Consider the following 24,250-nt stretch of genomic DNA (forward strand, 5'->3'; position numbering starts at 1 on the left):
AACATCAGAAAGGAAGCCTCGACTCAAACATACCCAACCGCTGAGTGATTATTCATGAGTGTGACGTGATGGATTCTGCTGGCATTTACCCGAGTTGGGCACTATGAGGTGTCCGCCCTGGTTGTTGAAGGAGCCGTGCGCGGTACACGAGGGGTCTCGAGTGCGGGCCAAGCTCTGGTTCCGAAGGTTCATCGTGTCGCTGTTCTCCAGCAGGGACTGTGTCAACTGCAACGGCAAAGAGACAAGGGAGTGCCGTTGTCCCGATGAGCAGCAACGTGCATTTTGCCCCAGGGGAGAAAGGAGCAAAAAGCAGAGTTCGGGGTTCCGCATCAGGGCGGAAAATGTCAAGATTACATGTGAAGTGTTTTTTCATTTCTTCAGAATTATTGTAGTCTGCCCCAATTATGAAATTGACAATTTTGATCTTTAACCGCACGTATGTAGTGCATTTATTCGTGTATTTATTTATTTCGTTTGAATTAATTTGATGATTCCTGTTTCCTTCATTGTAATAGATTCACGTGTTTTTGTTCAATTTAAAATTTAGTTTGCTTTATTAATATTTTGTACAGGCACAACATAAAACCAAAATTATTCAAGTTGGTTCGTGTAGTTATCGTATTTTATTGACAGCCAGTTTATTAGATTATTTAATTGTACTTTCTCGATTATGAATGGATTTCTTATTTATTTAATATTTTTATAATTAAAGTGAGTGCAGTATTTAAATTTATTTTAATGCTTCTTTTTTATTATTATTTTTTTTTTCTGATGACAGTGCAGGAAGCGTAGGATGTATTTTTCTTTTATCTTGATGATACTGTATTCATATATTTTTGGTGTGATCCAATCGTGTTTACAAGTAACAGAACTGCGTAAAAGTTGGCCCCTGAAAAAGGACGATGCGTTCATCGTGCCGTATTCCGGGCAAAAATATGTTTTTACAGTGATTTCTTTTTTTCCTTTTTGTTGGACCCGTTTCCTTGAGAACCGCAACTGTGAAGCTGAGCCTCGTGTCTGGGAGCGCCGCCACGAGGCTCAGCTGGAAGGAGGAAGATCTCAAATCACCGTAGGGTATGAAGTGGAAAAAAAAAAAAAAAAAAGGGAGCTGCTTTGCATTTAACGGTCTAAATGCGAGCACTGACTTGTAAAATAAGCAATTAGGATTCAGATTCAGTTTACCCCCCTCGTCGAATAAAAAGCTTTGGTGAGACAAGGATGACTTGAGACCTTTCAAGCAAGAAAAACATGTTTTTGTTCATTCTTGGCCATCACATTGCGGCATGATGATAATGTTATCACATATTTGAAAGGACCTGCTCAAGACCTTTGATATGAGGTATGACTCGTTGGCGTTTGTGTTGCAAATTGATTTTTTTTACACATCACGTTTAATATAGCCAGAGTATGTCAATAATTTAATCAAAAACCTTTTTGGGGGCACATTGACAAAATAAGTGGTTTAATATGACATATGACTCAATATGGTTTGGTGCAAGTAGATTTTAGTTTTAATGTCATTTTTAAGCCGCAATATGTTTCGGGGTCATTATCTCATCTTATCTCACGTTTTAATGATAGATTTGAGTGTTGTTTTTGGTCATTGTGTTGTTTTTTGAAAAATCATACACTGACACTGATGTGGAAAGCCCTCTTGATTGGCATTAATATGAGGTTTGTTACAAACTTAAATTTATGATGTGTCTTTTTAATAAGTGACAAGTGATGCTGCAATTTTTAATGAAGAAAAACTTGTTTTGATTATGTGGTCATTAGACATGTCAAAAACATATCAGGAAAGTTCTCTTTAAGTACTTTACTATGCCGTAGACTTTCCATATTCATGATTTGAAGTATTAATAAGCGAGTGGTATTGATGTCAGTTTTGAGCAACAAAAACATGTTTATTCTAGATTTATTGCTACCATCTGAAAAGTCCTCTTCACATGCGGAGTTTGGTTTTGCCATGCGGCAGTGGCACATTACCCTTACCTTGGGAGAGAGCTTGGATGTAAAGTCTCCTCCGAGGTCGTCCTGCGGCGTGACGAGGCCGGAGGAGTTGTACACCTTGATCTTCAGGTTGGGGAGGGGCTCTAAGAGTGGAGAGTTGGTCAATGGGATTTTATCGGACACGTCGCGGAGGGCATACGCGGGACCGCCATACATGGCGGCCACATTTGTCAAATCGGGAGAGGCTGAAAAAAGATCAGCTAAGGGTGAGGGGAGGTAAAGGGGGGAGAGAATGGAAATAGGCACAATGGAAATTAAATAAGTGACAAAAAATTAAAACAGGAACAACAAAAAAATAACCAACATTTTACACCATGAACACAAACAAACATAAGCCGGAGAAGCGACACAGACATTTTTAGCAAGCATATTGTTATTTTTCATTGAAATTGTGAACATTTAAAATGGACATTATGCTATTAGGTTAACAATCTGTAATAATGTGACATTTATCTGTTATGTAAATTAGAGATGATCGATAGCAATTTCTTCCAGACCGATACCAGTTTGCTTATTTACAGTTGATTACTATCAATACCATTTTTTTTTAAATACTTTGCACATTTATGCAACACTTAGTGACCTTTTTTTTTTATCTTGCGCTCAACAAATAAGCATACACTAGAAAAAAAACAATGATGAAACGAATAAAAACTAATTTTAAACGAATCATTTAAAAAAAAAAAAAATCTAAACTAATAAAAACTAACAAACCGGCTCTAAAAATCAGTATAAACTAACTGAATCTAAAAGATAAACCGAATTAAAAATATAGGAACAAATCCAAAACTATTGTAACCTATTGTAACACGGACAACCAACAACACTTTTATTTATGTTAGCATTCATGCTAACAGTGTAGAATAGCATCTCAACATTTGCAATGCAGCTCCTGGATTTCATATCCTTATGATTTCTAATATAGTCAAAGGTGTCCTGGTTGGTTCTTCTGTAGAACTAACCAGGACACCCCTCATGCAACACTAGTGCTTGTTGAAGTGCTAACAGTACTGTTAGCAGGATAGGATCTTTGTCGCTGACCTTCTACTTTACATGGTCTGTGATATCTTCGGATATCTGATGATGTGTTAGCACTCGCAGCACAAATTGACCACAATGTATTTGAAGGACAACATTTTCATTGATATGGCAAACCCGGATTGCCTAGTTTTCATGTTCTTATTGGAGCAGCCAGGGCACATATAGTGCTGTACTGCTAAGCTTTTTGTTCAGAGGGTTGAGTTGTTGCCGTTGCCTTGGCAACCTCGGCTCACCTTTTCATGGTCTTGATGGAACCACCAGGACGTTTTTTTAGCATTAAATTTACTCTTTAGAGACTAGCGGGTTAGTCGTTGCTATGGCGAGGACCAGGGCCAGGACAGTGCTCATGTTATGCCAGTGCTAAAGTCAAGCAGCCATGCTATATATTACTATGTTTTATTGTTGCCGACGGGTGATCACCAACTTTCTATTTAATATCTTTGGACCTGCCAGGACACATATAATGCGACGCTAGTACTAGAAGTAGTGCTAACACAGCAGGATAGCAGGTTGACTATTTTTCGTGGTCTTGTTGGACCAACCAGGACGCCTCTAGTCTTAAGTCAACATCAATTAGACAAAGTCTATTAGCATTTAGCATGTTAGCTCGACGATTTTGTCAAATGCCTCTTTACTACTGTCATTGGCATTCATCACAGTGGCAATAAAAAAAATAAAAATAAAATAAAAGACCTATCAAATTGATACATTAAAACCAGAACATTAGTTCTGCTTTAAATATTCCATGTTTAAAACTCCCCTGTGCGTGGTTTTACACTGCTCCTTCCACTTGTCCATGTATCTTGAGCTAACTTCCTGGCCACCTACTAGCACTCATAAATAAATCCAGATTTCCAATGGAAAACACAGATATGACACAGAAAAAAAAAACATGGACAAATGCATGGACATTATGTTAATCAGTTCAACATGAGTATGAACATTTTCTTTTACTGCCTTATTTATCCTGTACACTGCTATGTAGCTGGAACATAACACACACACACACACACACAAGCATATATATATATATATATATATATACACACAGTGAGAGCCATCTTGTGGCATTTTTATTTTCAGAGAATAGGTGAGTTTTTCAGCAAATAGCTAAATCAGCGAATTTGTGAAGAGCGAACAGCAAACCAATAGGCAGAGTTTGAGGTGTAACCGCCGGATCGATTGCAAATTCCCTGACATTTCTGGTAAGCAATTAATGTGTGGAGCAGGGAGCTTCTTAGGGTCCTCTCCATTAGCCAGACAGAAAGAATTGCGAATGTAGGCAGGAAAAGGCAAGTGCAATTTAACCACGGGAAAGATGGATGTTGCGGGCGGGAGTCAACATGGCGCCAGCAGAACAAGCACAAATAAAGTCAGCAGGATGGTGATGAACAGGACGAGGGATTGACCTGAATGTGCGATGCACTCTCGACTGCCGACCATGGAGTATGCGCATTTCAGGAATGTTACTTTATATACCGGTACATACATGTCTGTGTGTGTACGCACACACTCACACGTGTCAATTGATCAGAATCCACACAATTGGTCCTAATGCTGCAATACCTGATCTGGCCGTCTTGATGTTGACTGACTGGAACCCGCCGTTTAGCGCCGACGTGTCGATGATGTCCGAGTCAAAGTCGCGGTGCGTCTTGCGGTACACGAAGAGTGCAACGATGACCGAGATGACCAGGCACATGATGACGGCGATGACCACGCCAACATACAGAGCCACGTCGTCTGTGCTTGGAGCCGCTGGAAATAAAAACAATTTGATTTACATACCACTTACACGTTTAGTACATAAATAAAGCATATGTTTCGGCTTATTTTGGGACCAGTCCTTCAATTCCAGACACTCCTTGAACAATGACAATGCCTTTCAGACTGAAAGGATGAGCAAATAAACTTTTAAACAAAGCCTTGGGCATGCGTAATAAGAGCATTTGTCTAGACACTGGTGGCGAGAGACACTTTTCATAAAAGTGTTCCATCTTAAGAAGCTCGTTAATTATTTTACCAGGGCCCTCCTTCAATATGACATGAGGTGTTTTAAAGATAGGCTACTCATCCATTCATTCATTCATGCGGGCTTCCACAGAAAAAGAATGTGTTTTCAAAGTACTATGCATGGCAGGACGCAAGATGAGCATGAGGAGTTCTGATGAAAGGAACCAAATAGTTGAATGTTGACATCAGGAAAGAATATTTAAAAAAACAAAACAATTTCATTGGCTGAAGAGCATTTGAAGGCAGGGAGTAAACTTATTGCAAAAAGCAGTCAAAGTTAATGGCTTGTGGATGGGTTGCACTTGTTGATGTGCCTCGTAAATTCAATTTATGAGGTACACCTAATCTAATTAGCTCTATCAAACAGTTAACGTGAAAAAGGCGCTCGGTTTCACGCGACTAATTTAACAACTTATTAGGGCACTTGTAGTGCATGTACACCTGCATCACAACATACCAAATTTTATTTTTTTTCAAATGTTTCTTTTTGGTGTAAATTTCATTTTTTCCCCCCAGTCTGGAAAGGGAGTTTCTGAAAAGTAATTTTAAAATGCCATGCCATTTAATACAATAATAACTATTATACATATCATTAATTACCCTGACGTCAGCTGTGATAGGTTCCAGCACACCTGTGACCTTAGTGAAGATTTGATAACGACGATATAGATCGGCGCATGTTTTTTATTATCGTCTCATAGACGCTGCATCTCTTCCCGTGCACGGCTTCACTGGTAAAGTTTCGAGATTGACCACCGGAGGGCGCTGTCGACCACCTCAAGCGTCTCCGGGGAAGCTCATTGGGGGAACGAATGAGGGCACAGATTTGCTAATCTTAATGAAGTCTGAGAGGGCCATGGAGCTTTCTAAATATATATTTTGAAAAAAAATGTATAACGTTTAATTGTTTTATTTTTGTGTTAGTTTTAGAGTAAACTTCAATTGCGCATGACAAATGAAGCGAGTATGCTTTCCTTGTGTCTTAATTTGAAGAAGGGCACACGTAAGAGAGTCTTCTTTTCATCTCCTAAAAGTGCTGTTATACGATCGTCAGTAATTTGTTGGTTGCAAGAGAAGTGAGCTAAAGCGCAAAGATCAAATAAAAAAAAATCTAATAAAAACATTTTCCAAAGAATTAACTTTCTAATTGTAATTTGGATTTTCTTTTTCAATTGAATGAAAAACGACATTACTCAAACTTGGAGAAAGTGGCTCTTGAATATTATCTGTCGGCAGGGAGCAAATGTAGCAGATCCTGATTTCTGTATGAGTGCAAAGCTTGTGGTGTGTCCACCACAGGTTAGGGAGTGTCTTTGAAGATGTGCCCGACGGAGAAAAAACTTAATGGCAGAAAGTCGATCTTAAACTCAGTTTTTACCAGAGAATCTGAAATTGATTTTCATCGAACCTTATGCTAAAGAATCCTTTCAAAAGTGAGTTTTAATACATTTAAGTGTGATACAATTAGTTTAGTTGTGTTCGAAGTGTGTGTGAGGGCAAAACTATAAACAGATTTTTATATGGTTTGCAAAGAGTTGGGGTTCACTATAATCCTTTTTATTTGCAACCTGCAATCCTGAAATATCTATTTGATTAATCAATCTTTATCCGACTCACCTTCTATTTTAAGGTCGACAACACAAGAACTGTCACTTGAAAGTTTTATTTATTGTTTATTTAATGCCCTTTTACAGCTTGTCAGCCCAGCATAATAGGCTGCCTCCTGACAAGGAGACACAGGAGAGGGGGAAAAAGCTACTGGACGTGGGTGAACATTTTCGACCCGCTTGGATGAATAATGGGTTTGGACATGTGTGTGTATGCGTGTGCGCATGTGATTTGAAGGGGGCTTTGACAGGATGAATGAGCTGTGATAGAATGAGGAAGAAGCACAGGAAAAACACAAGCTACACTAAGTCATGTACTGACGTGTATAATGGCCATGCTGAACAAGAAAATCATTTTAAAATTCGGAGGTAGTTTATCGGAAATTCATATTTCAAGAAAAAAGTTGCAAAATAAGAAAAAGTCATGATTTCGGTTGTAGTGTAACATTGCAAATCGTAATTTGAGGAAAATGGTCATATGTTGAGGATATCATCGCAATATTGTAATTAAGTATGAGGAAAAAGTAGTGATATTATAGGAAAAATGTAAGTTTAAGGCAAAAAAAAAATATCAAAGTTTGAATTAGTATTTTTGGGCAAATATTACATTTATGTCTTCGCTGTTTCCCCATCATATTTTTTATTTATGCTCCAGAACTTCAAAGTCATCTCAGTAAATAAGAACAAACCCACCCCGGAGCCGCTTTTCCTCATAAGAGCCTATCCCAGCTGCCTTTGGGCGGTACGCGGGGTACACCCTGAACTGGTTGCCAGCCAATCGCAGATAATTTTAAATTCAAAACTCTGGAAATTGAGTTGTCCTAACCACAAGTCCTACTGTTGCCTTTTGTCTGTGTGTGTTTGTCACACAATAAAATGTAAAAAGCTGGTCCCACATTTCTGCATCTGAGTGGAGCCACTATAAAAGGAGCCAATGAAACACCTGAAGCGAGAGCTGTGTTCGTACATCTTTGATATGCTGCTCAGTCTAATCTGACGGCGCTCGATGTAAGGAGGTGGATGCTTTACTCTCAAACACCAGGTTGCGCATACATACACAGACACAAACACACGCACACATACGCACGCACACCCGCACAAAAGTCGGCCAGTAGTTTAGGTATAGGTCAGTGTTTGCAAGGGTGGGTTGGTCGGTTGGTATTTCTGAAATTTGTCATCGTCATTGGGCATAGCGGGTGGTTGATTGTATAAGTAGGTAGGTAGGCAACTAGCTTGGTAGGTAGGAACATCGGTAATTAGCTAGGTACCTTGGTAGGCAGATAACTAGGTGGGTCGGTTGTACACAGAGCTGGGCAGTCCGTCCCGGCGTTGGAAGGGTCCGGCCCTCCAGCCCGGCCGGACGCACAGTTTTGCGGGGGGGGTGACTAATTTTAAATAAAGGGTTCGATTAACAAAGGCTGCGGGTTGATTTTAGTGTGGTCCACAAATCGGCCCTCGTATGTGTGATGAACCTACTTACGAAATGGGCAGACGACAAAAATTGCCTCCGAGCGCCAGTACCAACTGTTTGAGTATGAAGAGATGTGAGACAGCAGTGTGCGTTCAAGCGTGCCACTATTTCCTAATTCTGACATCTTGCCTAATACCGGGAAATACGTTGAAGGGGCAGGGGCAATACCACAGACAGAAACAGAGGGGAAGTCAAACTGTTAACCCACTTTGGTTTGACTGAACACTTATCGCCATAATAAGCCCATAATAAGGTAAGCGGATTTGAATAATAGTAAATTAGAAATTCACAAGTGTATTTGAGTCAGGCGCACTTAACGAGCGGTAACGCAAGACGGACACCAATGGCATTGCGCGTCCAGTTTAGTTGTAGACAGCCGTGAAATATTTGCAGTAAGGGGGTAAGTATGTATGAAGTGGAAGCTGGCCACACTGAGGGGCCGCTCGTTTCATCACAATTCCCAAGCTTCGCCTCCATTTGCCTGTCAACAAAAATCAGACTCAGAGAACTGCCCTCCCCTCAAAAAACTTGCAATTTCAACCGGAGCATCCACAAAGTGCATGTGAAGTGTGGTGTAATTCTATTTTTTTTTGTGTGTGTATTTTGATAAATGTCAGACTGCTTTTATTTAGACACTGGGGAACTGTTTTAAAATGTGAAAGAAAAATGCATAACATGTTTCCTTTTACACTTGCTTTTACTCCTTTGAACAATTTATTTAGCACCCCCCCCCCCCAAATCCCTTCTTGTTCAAATTGAATCAACTACACGCCTTTGATTCACATTCCCATCACGCTGGCAACAGTGAAAAATAATTGATGTGCCTTTGATGCCGGCATGAGAGCACAGTTGACTTCCTGAAGCAAACAAATACATGGATCTTGTGATAAGACGTGCACAAATAGACATGGACACACACACACACACGCACACACAAGCACACGCAAAGAAAGCAATAAAAAAGGCAAGAAATGAAAGGTAAAACTTACATGTGAATCCTACATCACTCTTTTCTTTGGATGTCTCAAACAATGAACCTTGGGGACAGGGAAAATGAAAGAATGAAGGATGGATGGATGGATAAATTAAACAAACAAAAAAAGAGGACAAAAACACACGACATTGACTCAACACCATCAGCGTCGTTGATCTCCAACGGCATTTAACAGCAAATGCGTTACTCTTCTTTTTGCACACCGTTTGTTCTTAATCGTTGGAGCATCTGCCAAATGCCAAACCGATTAGTGGTCGGGATGACGCTAAAATGTTTACGCAGCGTGACAGGAACGCACGGCACGCCCCATAATAAAACAAGACGGCGTGCGGGGGAAATAAATTTGATTAATTGGGAAGCCAAATGATGGGATAACACAGAACGATGGCACATTGGGGAAATTCCATGAAATAAAAGGTGATTATTTTGACACGTTTGGCATATGAGTACGTTCATGTTTGTGCTCATTTTTAAACTCCAAGCCTGAATAATAAATGAATGAAAAGAATCATAAACAGTAATACATACAGTAATTGACGGTTACAGAAAAACATCCGTAATTGCTTATGGAAACACTAGATGGCGACAAAGCATATTTGTTTCTATTAGACAAAAATTCGTCCTGACTAAATTAAGCTCCTCCTCTTATAGCTCAACAAATGTGCTTGGCATCAAGATGCCAAATTATGGTGCCAATACGATTTTTTATGAGCTAAAGCTTTGGTTTGCACACACACACACACACACAGACGCAAAAGGAAATTTGTCTCCTCCACCAAAAAAAAAAAAAAATATATATATATATATATATATATTGATAGCTTAAACCATATTTGACAAACATTGTTCATAAAATAGGTTAATGTCATTTCAAACTCACCGTACAACATTTTTGGTGAACTAATCATGAATTTACATATTCACAATTTATTCTTACATTAAATTCAAGTGCAGGCGTTTATTTCTTCAAATAGATGACGCAAGTGTTAGAGGAAATATGGGAGCATTCTATTTTAAAAACATGAGTTGAATATTTGTTTTTAAAAAAAAAGGACAAAACTTCCTCGCACATTAAATACAAGCAACAAATTAAATAAGAAAAAAAAACACCAATAAATGAATAACATTCAATTCGATAAAGTAGAAAAAAAAGGACGCAACTTTATGAAAGTAGGTTTGAAGTTCTACCTGTTCTCTTGTGTCATGGAATTGCAAACACATGAAAAAAATTGTAACACGGCAGCTCTGCTATCTCCGGAGATTTTTGCGGCTCTAAAAGACGACATCAGAATTTATTTGCTACGCGCTGTGACGTGTCACACGCTCACACACATTCGATCCCTTCCTGTTAGCGCTACAGGAAGTAGTTGAAACATAAGCCCAGTGTGCTGAGTCGTTTCAAAGACAGAAAGTCAATTGGGGGAAATGAGCCTGAATGTATAACCCGGCAGGTTTCATACCACAAAGGCACACTTTAGTAAAACATTAAAGCAACAATATGGAATAATTAATACAAAAGCGGCAAAATCATCAGCATTTTTTTCTGCCATATTCAAGGTGTGTATTTATTGAACTGGAAGACACTTGACATTTAATAAAGGCAGGAAAGCAACTATTGGAGGACATACAGTACACCACATTGTAAGAGGAGGGAAAGGGAGCCATCTTTTTGTGGCATGCCATTTATTTAACGGACTGATGTTTTAAGTATACACTGGAATTCAACGCAATGACTTTTAACGGCGATCAAATAAGTGTTCTGCATGCTTTTAGATTGTGTCTTTAAGGGTTGGACTGTGCAATAAGTGTACATATGGATCCAGTGGATTCTTGACTTGCACTTTTAGTTGCTTTCCAACATTTTATGTCCTCCCAAAAAGCCGATTTGACTTGGAAAAGTGTGAAAAAATACTGATTATGACCAGGCGCTGGCTGATCATTCCTAGCTAATGAAGGGTTGTTGTCGCTCATCGCATCGAGAACCTGTGGCATGGTTGCATGCACAAACATGTGAGAATGTGTATGTGTGTGTGTGTATGAGTGCGCGTGCTCTAAAAATATGTTCCGCTATTTTTTCTCTCGTCAAATGTCTGCCAATTACTCTCGGTGCAATGAGTAAGCAAGGTACTCCTCCTCATGCTGCAAGTCAACAAATATAATTGCCTGCACCTTGGAGAACCGCTGCTATATTCGCTTCACCCTTTCAAGCTTTTTCGAAATTCCCCGTAAAAACATGGTGGGAATGAGCCAAATGGCAGTTCAATTGGTGGCTGATGCACTTTATGATTGTTATTTATGCGACGTTACGTTCTCGCAAGAAAGGAGGCTTTGACTTGACCGAGCGAGGCCACCGGTGGGTGACGCTCAGAAAGTAAATGCGGATGAACCGACACCATGAAAGCAGGAAGCCTCCCGAGAGGAAAAGCGACAAGGCAGGCAAAGGAAGAGATGATAGCGATGCCGGAGGAAGAGTAGGAGGAGGAAGATGGCATGAGGTGGCATGAAACAAACAAAAAAAAAAACCAACTCTGCCTAAAAGCATACATATATGGTAGAAAATGCCACAAATGATGCATTTAGCAGGGAAGGGCACAAAAAGCTAGTCAGAAATGTTACAACAAGACTTTAGGAGGACGTGTTAACTAAATGGGGATGATGCTAAATTAGATTTAGTTGGAAAGGGCACAAAAACAAGCACAGATATTGTTTTTTAGGTACAGATACATAAAAATAACAAAACTGTTGGAAAGGAGCCTGCGGGAGACGAGAAAAATTAATTTTGGAAAAATAAATTTTCAGACAAAAAATATATCTATTTTGTATAATACAAGAAGGGCTGCACGCTGAGCGGCTGGTTAGCACGATGGGCTCACAGTGCACTGGTGCAGCGTTCGATTCCGACTCCGCCCTTCCTGTGTGGAGTTTGAATGTTGTACCTGCGTGGGTTTTCTCCGGGTACTTCGGCTTCCTCCCACATTCCAAAAACGTGCATGGCAGATTGATTGGACACTCTAAATTACCCCTGGGTATGAGTGTGAGCGTGGATGATTTTCCGTCACCCGCTCACTATCTCTACCGATTAACGGGAGTTCCACTGCACTGTATAAACTGATAAGAAGGATTGCTTTTAAAAGCTTGATGTAGTAAGCGATATAGGTGATGTTAACTGTAAAAAGGAGAGTTTTACTGGACTTGTATCTTCCAATGAAAACGAGAGTAGCATCACATTGGAAAAAGGGTGGAATGGTGACCCATTTGCCAGTAGCGGAGGAGAAGGCGCAGTGCAATGGAAACTTTCCTACCGGCTAGGGGAAGATTTAAGTTTATCCTTATCTTACGTGATGTTTCAGAATTTTGTTACTTGTGTGAAAATAATTAGTTTTGGATTACTCAACATGGACGCCAATTGCTCCACACACCTGCGGCACGAAATGGGAGAGCAAGGCATTCCGTCAAATCCTCAGTGTGTTGCATGTTTATGAGCAGAGGGAGATGAAGGATCAACTTACTTTGCATACAAAGTCCATCGGTGCAGTTCTGAGAGTGAAGTACCAGACCCTCACAGTCCTTCCCGCCGTTTTTCGGCGCCGGGTTGTTGCACTCCCGCCTCCTCCACTGGGTGCATTCGGTCCCGCAGGCCGACCACTTACTCCATCCGGTCCACTCGCCGTCCACTACAGGAAAGGAAACAGCATTAGTCAGCAAATTGAGTTGAGTTGGAAAATGAAGCAATGAGAACAAAACATACAAATTATTGAGGCAAGACAATAAAAAAGAAGCACAACAAAACAGTCAAATTAATTAAAAACTAAGAAATGAAAAAAAGAATTGAAGTCCAAATGGTGTAAAAATACAATAATTTAGAAGTTGAAAAAAATACAATAATTTAGGAGGAAAACCGTACATAAACACAGTACTTGTAATAGGTATTGAGTCCTGCTGCTAACAACGAACACTAAAAAACAACAACAACAAAAAACCTGTGTAGTTGATGCCCTGCACAAAAGGTATAATTGCTTGTAGAAGCCACAAGATGGCGTTAAAGCGCAAGTCTTGCTTTGGAAAAGGAAATACACTCCAAAAAGAATTTAGTGGGAAAATGCTATAAAAACATTAGAATTTAGTACCGTAGTTATTTAGTATAAACATTCAGTAAAAAAAAAAACTTTTTAAAAAATAGCATTGAGCAGGAAAAGGTAGAAAAACATAAAATTGGTACCATAGGATAGTAAAATAAAGAGATAGTTTAGTAGGAAATTATGCTAAGAAAAAATAATTTCGAACAAAAATACAAACACGCAAGCATTTTACTGAAAATTACATGAAAATAATTAAACAACTGCAGATTTAAATCCGAGCATGAATTATTCTTTGGTTTGTACACTGTGATTGACTGCTGGGATATGCGCTAGTCAAAATAAAACATAAACAAAAAACAAAAAACAACATAAATGCCCTCTAATAACGTGTACTAGTGAGTGCCACCAATTTGGTATGAGGAAACTTTGCTTTTTCATCTCATTTAATAGTGTTTGTCAACTCCATAGCATTCTTTAGATTGTGGAAGTGAAATTGCACAATCACGCGTTTGAATAACAAGGCAAAGAAGCAAGATTGCTCAAATGGGTATGAAAATATTTATTGGACAAAAGAGTATTGCAAATATGTTTGTATATTCTGAAGATACCATAAATCTGTAAATGTATGCCTCTTAATTTTTTTAGTTAACAGGGGTACATCAACTTGGGAAACGCTACTTAAAATTTGGAGTAGCGTTCCGCTGTGATTTATCATTCGGCTGCCCGCCACATCACAGATTTTGAAGAGATCATTATTATAGCGGCAAGTCCACATTTGTCATTGCACCCCTCCAGGGTGGTAGCACATTGCGCTGTAATATTTTCAGCGAGCCCTCAGGTCTACTGGTAGGGATGCAATGTAATTAAGCGCAAGAAGAAGAGGTGGAAAAGATCCCCAATTGAGCTCCAGTAATAGTCGTGTTCCCACACAGAAGAGAGACTCGAAAGCCGTTGAGTATTGCAATATGCCCTTTTTGTGTAGCGCTACGTTACCTCTCTGTGCATGTGTTCAAATAGCAAGTTTTAAAATTATTATAAATTCTGTGCTAATTTTCCTTTGTTGTATTGCCATAATAATTGGAGTTTGTCAATAGAGTTTCACAATATAGTTTAGCATGAAGCCAGCACACTTGTGTTAGATGAAACCACTGTATATGTTTGGGTGGAAAAATGTGTGCATTCACTGCTTAATGTATTTTTTTATCTGTCATTTTTGCAGTAAATTTCAATTGGCAGCACCAAATAAACGGTTTAGGTGAAGCAAGCAGTTTTGCCTCCTTTAGACAACGGTGTGGAAATAAGGTCATTTGCTCATCAGTCTACATCACAGGTGTCAAACTCAAGGCCTGGGGGCCATTTCTGCGATCTCATTTTATGTCGCCACGAAGGGCATATCATGTGCGTCAACTTCCTGTTTCTAGCACATTTTCTTCACTTTTAACAACGTTAAGATGTGAGATGTTGCCATTTTTTTCTTACCAATCCTCCCCTTTGAAAATAAATTGAAGAACTGTTGAACAAACAATTACTAACTGGCTTTCCTTCAACTTGTTGTGTGCATGTGGTAATGTAAGGTGATCATACATCAATATGGGTTCGCAATCATAAGGGCTAGAATGTCTGCGGCGTGCTTCACACACAATTTGGCAAGCAAATAGCACATTTTTTTCTATGTCATCTTCAGCTCTCCTGAAAACTTCCTAACCAACTATTTTCTCTGGGGTTTGCTGTCACATGTATGACTCGATCCTGGGAGAAACATGGCTGTGTAAAAAAGAAGAGCAATTCTCGTCCATTGAGAGCCTGCTGACGTACTTTGTCTCCACCTGGTACAGCGGCTGCACTGAGGCGGACAGAGTGAGGCTCCAGAGGACAGTCAAAACAGCGCAAAGGATTATTGGCTGCCCTCTCCCCTCACTGTCGGACATCTACACCGCCCGGTGCCTCAGAAGGGCTCTCAACATCGTCAAAGACAATACCCACCCAAATTCACACCTGTTCGACCTGATGCCCTCTGGCAGGCGCTACAGATGCATCAAATCGAGGACCAATAGACTGAGAAACAGTTTCTTTCCGAGAGCCATCTCCATTCTGAACTCTCACACACACACGAGAACACCCTTACCTTGCAGAACAGCATTGTGATGTGTTTTTATATGCACTATTCAGTACTAAATTCCATTGCACTCTCTTATTTATTTATCTAATTTATATATTTGTCTGTATTATTGTTGTATTGCACTGGAGAGGGGAGCTCTCTAATCTCGTTGCACACTTGAGTACAATGACAATAAAGGGATTTCTGATTCTGATTCAGATTGATCGTTTTTTTTGTTTGTTTTTTTGCTTTGTATTACAAGCAAACGCTTCAGTGACGATTGAGTTTCAGAAATGCCGTCGCTTGTGTAAAACCAAAAAAAAAAAAATAAAAAATGGAGAAATTGACATTGTAATACAATGCCATGTGTTATATTGCAATTCGATGACATCATTGCCACCTTCCCCATAACGTTGCTTTTGAAGTTAAGACAGAAAATGGCAAACGGGTTCAAACTCACCAGTGCACAAGGAGGTGCAAGGCAGTTTCTGGATGGCTTGTCCGTCACAAGGCAGCCCGCCGTTCAAAGGGGCGGGATTAGTACAGCTGCGAGTTCGTTTCTGGAAGCCCCGCCCACAGCGGCTGTTACACACCGACCACTCCGTCCATGTGGACCAGCCACCATTCACTGCGAATTTAAAGAGATTGGTGATTGAATGGACAAACGATCACCCCACAATCATGAAAGAAATATGCTCCTTTGGTCTTGCCTTGTTGAAATATGGTGAAAGAAAGTCAGGTGTTTGAGCTATTGTATGTTGAATCAGTGAAATTCCAAATGTTTGACAAAGAATGTGTTTTCACACCAAAAGTTTCTCTTTTTGCTGCTTGCTGCTACTGTATGCCTTGCTGAAAATGATGGCAGTCAAAGGTTGTTTTTTTTTTAATATGGGACATATTTAAGGCTTGAACCATATCAGGAATAAAAGCCGTGCTTGCTGGCCTTATGTCACATTAAATGGATTGTTGTACTTACCTATACCTGACATAAGCTTATTTATTCAAAATGTGCCCAATATCCTGCTTGCTTGACTCAGTGGAGGAGTCGATAAAAGCTGTTGTGTCTTTACGGCACATTGCATGTTGACATTGTTTTTTTTTTTTATAGTTAAGCTTCTTCAAGTCAAGCGAATGCATACTATGTCGCTATGACGTCATTTTACTTGACCGTGGTGTGATTTACAGATGGCGTAAAAAAACAAAAACTAAACTGAGTCCTGTTCTGCTCTTTTTATGCAAACAGTTCTTTTGTCTTTGAACAGCATATCATACTAAAGTAACAGTTTAGTGACATAAACGGGGTGAACGGGATGTGTCGGTAAATGTTTTAAGCGGGACCTTCCTATCAGGTAAAACAAAAATAGGTCAATTGGAAGGTCTTTGCTGAGCGTCTTCCCCACTAGCCTTTTATTTATTCCCCCTGCCGTGATCCACCACATCCCTCCACTATCCTTGCAACTTTTTCACCTTGTCAACAGCGCCAGCCGGGCCCTTGGGGGGAGCCGAGGAGATTGAACCGCAGATTGAACAATCTATTTCTGTAAGGATACATCAGTGTCAAACCACTCCATCTCGGGCTGTCTCTCTGTAGCAGCGCACGCTAACACACACATGCAGTTATTTCTGATTGAAGCACACAGTGGATAGATGCAACGTCGGTTACACTGGAGGGAAACAAACGGAACGTGTATTTCTTTTAGTGTGTGTCGCATTGCCCAGTGTTTCCTCTTCTCGAACATTGGCTGAAAGGTGGGAAAAGGGCTGAGCAAGAGAACTTATGATTCCGATAATATTATTAGTTATACTTTTGTTTTCCCAATTTCGATTATCATTACATATTTTGTTGCCATTGCTTGTCACAGCTGCTATATAAAGAAGCCCACAGTGTTATGATTTTAAACAGAGGGTGCAATTAGTGCGTCAGTTTAATTTGAGTTAAGCCAGCTACTGAGCCCAGATCAAATAAGGTGTGCCGCTGCAAATGATCAAATTTGACTTAATTGGTATAAATTGTTTAGTTATAGATAATAACATTAAACATTAACATGTTTATATACATGATTAAAATTAACATTTTAATCAGAAGTGGCTTTATGCGTCCGTAAATGTGTTTTTGACGCTGATTAAAAAAAAAATAAAAAAAAAATCAGGTTTTCGAGGTACATACTTTCCCTTTTTTATTTTTAAGTTTGACCTATAAAAGCTTACACAATAGGGATTTTAAAAAAATAATTCATAATATTACTAAATATATTCCATATCATATTATCGTGGGTGGCACATTGGCCGACTGAATTTCAATGTTCAGAGGTGCAGGGTTCAATTCCGGCTCCGGCCTTCCTGTGTGGACTTTGTATGTAATCCCCGTGTCTGCGTGGGCTTTCTCCGGGTACTCTGGTTTTCTCCCACGTTCCAAAAACATGCATGGTAGGTTGATTGAACACTCTAAAATGTCCCTCGGTATGAGTGTGAGCGTGGACGGTTGTTTGTCTATGTGTGCGCTGCAATTGGCTGGTAAGCAGTCCAGGGTGTACCCCGCCTACCACCCGAAGACAGCTGGGATAGGCTCCAGCATGCCCGCCACCCTAGTTAGGAGAAGCGGATCGGATAAGGGATGGATTAATTGATCATTATTCGATTAGTTTTTATTATTCTGAAAATCTAATGTGCAAGAGAAAAAATCCTTTTCATGTAAAATTTACTTGCATCGCTGACTAAAAATAAAATTAAAAAAAAAATGTCGTAAAAATACCAGAAATTTATGCCAGAAAACGAGGCAGAAAAATTAAATCCTCTTCCACTCGATGGCTGAATGCATGTTTAACCTGTGTATCCACCTGTTGCCATTCATGTTGTGAGTCAAATGAGACAAGATTATCATTACTTCACTTTACGCAGCCAAAATTTGAGGTACGGGTTATCTTCAGATGATCTTGCACTTTTTGAACAGAACAAACGCAAATGAAGAACTCCGCAAAAGACTATGAACAGACTCTAGCTCCTGACATCACTCGCTAAGCCACTCCTCTTAAAGGCTCACATCCAACATATGAAGATTGTGGTGTGTACAATAATCACAATTAACGAAAGCATGAGAGTGAGAATGTTAGCACCAGTACAGAGCTAATTTGAAGCAGCAGATGGGACCTGGCTCGGCGAGAACTAAATGAGGCAGCAGTGGCGTTGGAAATGCTGCACACCAAATGTACCATAATCCATCCATCCATTTTCTACAGTTCCTGTCCTCATGAGGGTTGTGGGTCAGCCGGAGCCGATCCAAACAGATATTGGGGTGAAAGGCGGGCCATCTCTGGATTGGTAGCCAGCTAATTAAACAATCATTGCTACTCACATGGATGATTTTAGATGATTCTTTTATTTTTTTTGCGGTGGAATAAAAACATTTGGGTTTGACAGATCTTAAGAAGTTGGGTGTGATCGGGATGTAAATTGGTGCCAATAAAAGGACTGAGCTGTGGATTTCGTGTTGATACCATGGCCAGATCTTTTATCCATCCATCCATTTTGCATTGCCAGTAAAATGTCTTGTAAAAATCAATACTGTTCTTACTGTGATGTGTCAATATTTTAAAAACCAGACCATATTAACTCATTCAATCCGTAAAACATACATAGACCTTTTCGAAAATGTAGTCCCCGCCTCCCAAAGACGTATTTATACGTCTTAGCCTTTTTTTTTTGCATCATAGGTCCGTGTTTTTATAACCTTAGAACAGAATATTCTGTTGGCCTTGCAAAACCAGTCAAAATTCAGAAAAACGCTGGAATTGAGGGGTTTCAATGAGTTAACATGAACATCTAACACCAACATAGATGCCTTAAACATATTTGACAAAAAACAATTGGGTTGATGCTTTAATATTATATAGCATTTCCCAAATGCCAGGATGGCCGAGTGGTCTAAGGCGCCGCGTTCAGGACCTAGTCTCCCCAGGAGGCCTGGGTTCGAATCTCCAATTTCCCCATTGTGGGACTTATAAAGGGAATATTATTATTATTATTATTATTATTAAATGGTTTGAAGAAAATTGCCGGGAAGCCGCAAAACCTCAAAACTTTACTTAAATATTTTAGTGTTGACTTCCTGAAATATCTTTAAGGAGAAATATCTCAAAACCATTTGAAATCATGCTTTAAAATACGCTTCTATGCAAAAATGTTTCTTGCTCGGAAAATATATGTGATATATGTTTTACAAAAACGTGCTTGGCTCTGATATCATACAAACAAATTTGATATTTTCATGATCCAAATATGACCTGTGAGATTTTGAATTGTTATTTGACCTCTACTGTCTCAAAAGATCTTTTCATGCGGTTGGTGTTTTACATTCTACCGCCAACATCTCAGGATACCCTTTGAAAAGAATCAATAGGATACTGAAGCTATTATAGGTCAATAGTTCCAAAAAGTTGCAAGAAGATCAGTTTGGGCTTGACAACCAGCCAGGAGAAAGAGGAAAAATAAATAAATAAATAAATCGACCTACTAATCTAACGTTTGACCTCAAACACTCAAACACCTTTGGTGGAATCAGCGTTATAATCAATAGGGTTTCGGCCGCCTGTATATAAGAATGATTCACTCCTGAAAGGTAAGAATTTCTAAAATCCAATTCTGCCATATAATAAAGACGCTTACCGTAAACAATGACGGTGGCTGTTGTGCTACGTCGCTTGGCCACGATGTTCTTGGCCACGCACGTGTAATTCGCAGTGTCCGACAGACGCGCTTGTTTGATGATCAGGTTATGGTCGATGGTGATGTAGAAGTTTCTGTCCTCCGCTGGGTCGATGATTTCTTCGTTCTTCAGCCACTCCACCTGTCAGAGAGAAAATTAGCGGAATGTTGATTATTTAGGACACTCAATGACAAAATAAATAAATAAAACTATGTTTCCATTAAAGCCTTCTTTGTTTTGACTGAACTACTTCCACTATGTTAATTTTGTTGTTGTCCAATCTGATTTCAGTCATGTCAATCTAATTTGCCCAAAGGCCTTCAGAATCAGTAGCACTGTCTGATGTTACGAAAGCATTCAGACTATTTATTAATCAATCGGCTGTGGCCTTCAACGATTTTGTAATTTTCCCGTCCGCTGATTGGTTGGCCAGAGAAAAAAAATATTACAGTCAACTTCAATTATCAAAATATGTCAGCAGCGATCTGCACACAATAGATTGGATAAAAAGCATCAGAGATGCATTTTATTTATACTTTTTTGTATTGATTTTGAACTTTTACAGATTGTATGTGGCACAGTTGTAAATGTAAAGATCTTAAAGATCCCACACAGATGGCTGGCAATGGAGAAAAGCAGGCAAGTGTCCTGAACATATGCTTTTACAAAGCTCCTCGGGTGAAGGGTAGGACAGCGGGGAATATCCTATTTATGAGCCTAATCACATTTCCCGAGCGCAGTATTTACGGCGGCGAACCCTCGTAAATTCAGCCTGTCCGAGCTTTATGGTGGAGGCATAAATGTTCGCAGCGACGTTGTTCCATTCTCATTGTTTAATTTCCTTCTCGCTTCACGTTAGGAAATGGAAATCTCAGATGTGGGGAAGGCTGGAAAACAGGGCCAGTGTTATTGTGCTGGTTGTTATTCTCTCGCAACTTGATGCTCCTCTCCACAGACTTGATTGTTTGGACGATGGCAAGCTGCTTGTTTGACCTTTCGCTTTCTAATATAAATCAAAAGGTTATGCTCAACAACGAGAAAATGGAACATGCAGGCTGTGTACAGCACAAATGGGAAAGAAAGTGCTTCTTTGGACAGTCACAAAATATCAAGGCTAGTTCAAGGGGAAGTGTAGTAAATCAGCTAAACAGGGGTCACCGACCGTTTTGAAACTGAGTGTGTGTGGGTGTGTGTGCGTATATATATATATGTTTATATATGTATATATATATATATATATATATATATATATATATATATGTATATATATATATATATATATATATATATATATATATATATATATGTATATATATATATATATATATATATATATATATATATATGTATATATATATATATATATATATATATATATATGTATATATATATATATATATATATATATATATATATATGTATATATATATATATATATATATATATATATGTATATATATATATATATATGTATATATATATATATATATGTATATATATATATATATATGTATATATATATATATATATATATATATATATATATATATATATATATATATATATATATATATATATATATATATGTATATATATATATATATATATATATATATAAAGCTCCATAAATACAAACCGACCTAAGCTCTCATACGCAATTCCTCAATCAAACATCCACACATCCATCATCTATTTTTCTTGGACCATCGTTCAATCCCTTGCTCCATCCAACAATCCGTCATTCGTCACAAGCCGTCTAATCACCATCCCAGCAAGTCTTTGTCCATCATTCAGTCCATCGGTTTGTCATACACCCCTAATCCATCCATCCCTTCCACTCTAACAATTCTTTGGTATCGAAGCTTCACACACGTGCTGAGATATTCTACTCCATTACCACAGAGTTCTTTTCCTTCGCTGCAAACACGGTTTATAAATGACTCCCAGTCAGCAAAATCAATGAGGACAAACATGCCTCCTGCACTTAAAAAGTAATTTGAACTTCAATGCCAATTAACCCCGGCAACCTTCCGCTCTCGCACTTGCTTACTGTAGCACTTTTCGAGTCTGCGGTGCAAATGAAACAGACACAAGACAATGCAAAACAATACTGAGGCTTTATCACAGCTGTAGTGCACTCTTCATTTCAGCATGCAGAAGCCATACATGCTCGATTGGGCTCAGACAAGGAGACCCCATGTGGTGGCAATACCACCGCAGCCATCGCATCATTAGCCCCAGCTGGTGTCAACCAACGTGTGTGTGCATGTGTTTGTGCGTGTGCATGTGAGTAAGACAGCAGACGGTGGCTGATTGGACCAAGCCAGTCGTTGGGGGGGGGTGGGGGGGGGGCGTATTTGTTATTTTAACTCTCGCCCCCGCATCACCTGTCTCCCCGCTTTAGACACAAGACACACAAACACAACCCACGGCCTTTGATACAATCACATATACGCACACGTGCTCACAGCACACGCACACGAGATCACACCTTGGCCTCGGTTTCAACTGATACAGGATTTGCTAAAGGTTCAAGCAGAGTCCAGTCTTTTCTTTGAAACAAAAGCAATCATGCAACATTCTTTTCAAAGGGAAAGTGGTTTTGCCCACTCAGTAATAAAGTTTTTATCATGACTACGGAGAAAATGTTCCCCTGCTTTATCAGAGTTCATCGTTAGCATCCCCGCTATATTGTAGAATTGTAAGCAAATTTTTTAAATATTTTTTTTTTTTTAACAGTATAGCGGCAAGTCAGAATTTAGGCTAAGATGCCTTCGGTAGAGTACGACCACTGAGGTCTGCATACAAGCATAATTAAGAGCAAGAAGGAAAGGCAGAGAAGCTCCCCAAAGCTCCATTTATAGTTCCTGTATGAGAGCCCTGTTCCGACAGAGCAGATAAATCAGGTGCGTGCTACTATTGCCGTATGCTGTTCACGTGGTGTTGTGCTATCTTTGTAGCAGCTGTTTATAATTATCTTAGTACTGCTCTAATTTCCGTTAGCCTTTCGATGTTATATTGCATAATATGTACTGTGAGTATTAAGACAAGTCTTTCGTTAGCTGAAATTCAATGTTTTGGCTTTACAGTTAACTTCGGCTGGGAGTACAAAAATAAACAGCTTGTAGCAAATGGCTCTTTGGAGAACTGCGCAAGTGAGAGAGTGACAAAAGTTCTCTTGAGCAACGGTGTGTCTAAAGCTTGCTTGCACACCGCCGATTCATGTAAAACAGTTGCAAAACTGCAGTCGGGATTGGCTGCATCACCTCGTGTGCGGCAGACTTCGCAGCATAACGCTACGTATTGTCTTTTCACAATTGTAATGTATTTTGCGCGAAAGCCGGTACGATTCATTCAAACACTTGCTCGTGTTTTGTTGCTCTAAGGACAAACGTCCCATCTCCAGCTGAGCAAGATCAAGGCAAAGGCAAAAGGGAACAGCGTTAATGCGCGGCGCTTTCTATCAGCCAGCATTTTCAGTGGCGGTGGCGGAACAAAGGCTTGGCTTGGAAAAAAGTAGGCCACGATATAGAGATATTTTGTTGCACTGGGGAGCGCCGCAATAGGAAAAAAAAAAAAGTTCCGGAAGGCGAAAAGCTTTGCGAGCGGGAACATCACAGTCTGTCGCAAAAGAGGAACATCATGTGAATTTTTCAAAGGCAAAACAAATGGCAGTGTTAAAAGAAAAAAAGTCAGATTACAAATGTTAAAATGTGGCATTGTGGAGATAAAATGACAAAATACAGAAACAAGTGCTTATGCAAGACACTTTACCACCAGCAAATCACACTGTACTGAAAATGAAGTGTTGATACTGAGGATCATCCCTCTTGATTAGCTGTATTATTTCCATCCCCGCAAGACCACAGCCGAGTGGCTTAAAGAGCTCTCGCCGCCAGTGATTAGCCTTGCCCATGTGCGTGCGTGCGTGTGTGTGTGTGTGTGGGTGGGTGGGTACTGAGCGGGCGTGGTGCGCTCTAATAATTCCAACAAGCCACCCAGGAAGATTTGTCACTTCATTTCATGCCGGAATGACACTCCAGTGATGGGATGCGCAGGTGAGAGAGCAGGAGGAGCCATACTCACTTTTCATACGTGCAAGAATTTCCAAATAAGACCACAGTGGCATTATTATCTTTTTCTTTTTTAGTTAAAGAAAGTTTGTCAGTTATTCCTTGGCTGAGGAGGGGATATGTGGATTTATGGCAACTGAGACATGTTGTTATTGGCCAATG

At 39.5% G+C, this 24,250-nt stretch overlaps 1 protein-coding gene across 3 annotated transcripts in view; it reads right to left on the reverse strand.

Annotated features, from left to right (window-relative positions):
• LOC148343929 (netrin receptor UNC5C-like) overlaps positions 1-24,250 on the reverse strand; it is a 238,429-nt gene that overhangs the window by 16,697 nt on the left and 197,482 nt on the right. For 2 of the 3 annotated variants that reach the window (XM_088291590.1, XM_088291572.1), the window contains 7 exons: positions 19,976-20,156; positions 15,774-15,941; positions 12,646-12,810; positions 9,132-9,179; positions 4,618-4,809; positions 1,993-2,093; positions 90-225 (listed from right to left, as the gene is read on the reverse strand). In XM_088291590.1, coding sequence (XP_088147716.1) covers positions 90-225; positions 1,993-2,093; positions 4,618-4,809; positions 9,132-9,179; positions 12,646-12,810; positions 15,774-15,941; positions 19,976-20,156 — 991 coding nt within the window. The remainder of the gene's footprint in view (positions 1-89; positions 226-1,992; positions 2,094-4,617; positions 4,810-9,131; positions 9,180-12,645; positions 12,811-15,773; positions 15,942-19,975; positions 20,157-24,250) is intronic. The other variant, XM_088291580.1, reaches the window with a different exon arrangement.

This window comes from Idiotropiscis lumnitzeri, chromosome 1 (genome assembly GCF_059441095.1).
Source record: "Idiotropiscis lumnitzeri isolate Australia: NSW breed Sydney's pygmy pipehorse chromosome 1, RoL_Ilum_1.0, whole genome shotgun sequence".
Taxonomy (NCBI): domain Eukaryota; kingdom Metazoa; phylum Chordata; class Actinopteri; order Syngnathiformes; family Syngnathidae; genus Idiotropiscis; species Idiotropiscis lumnitzeri.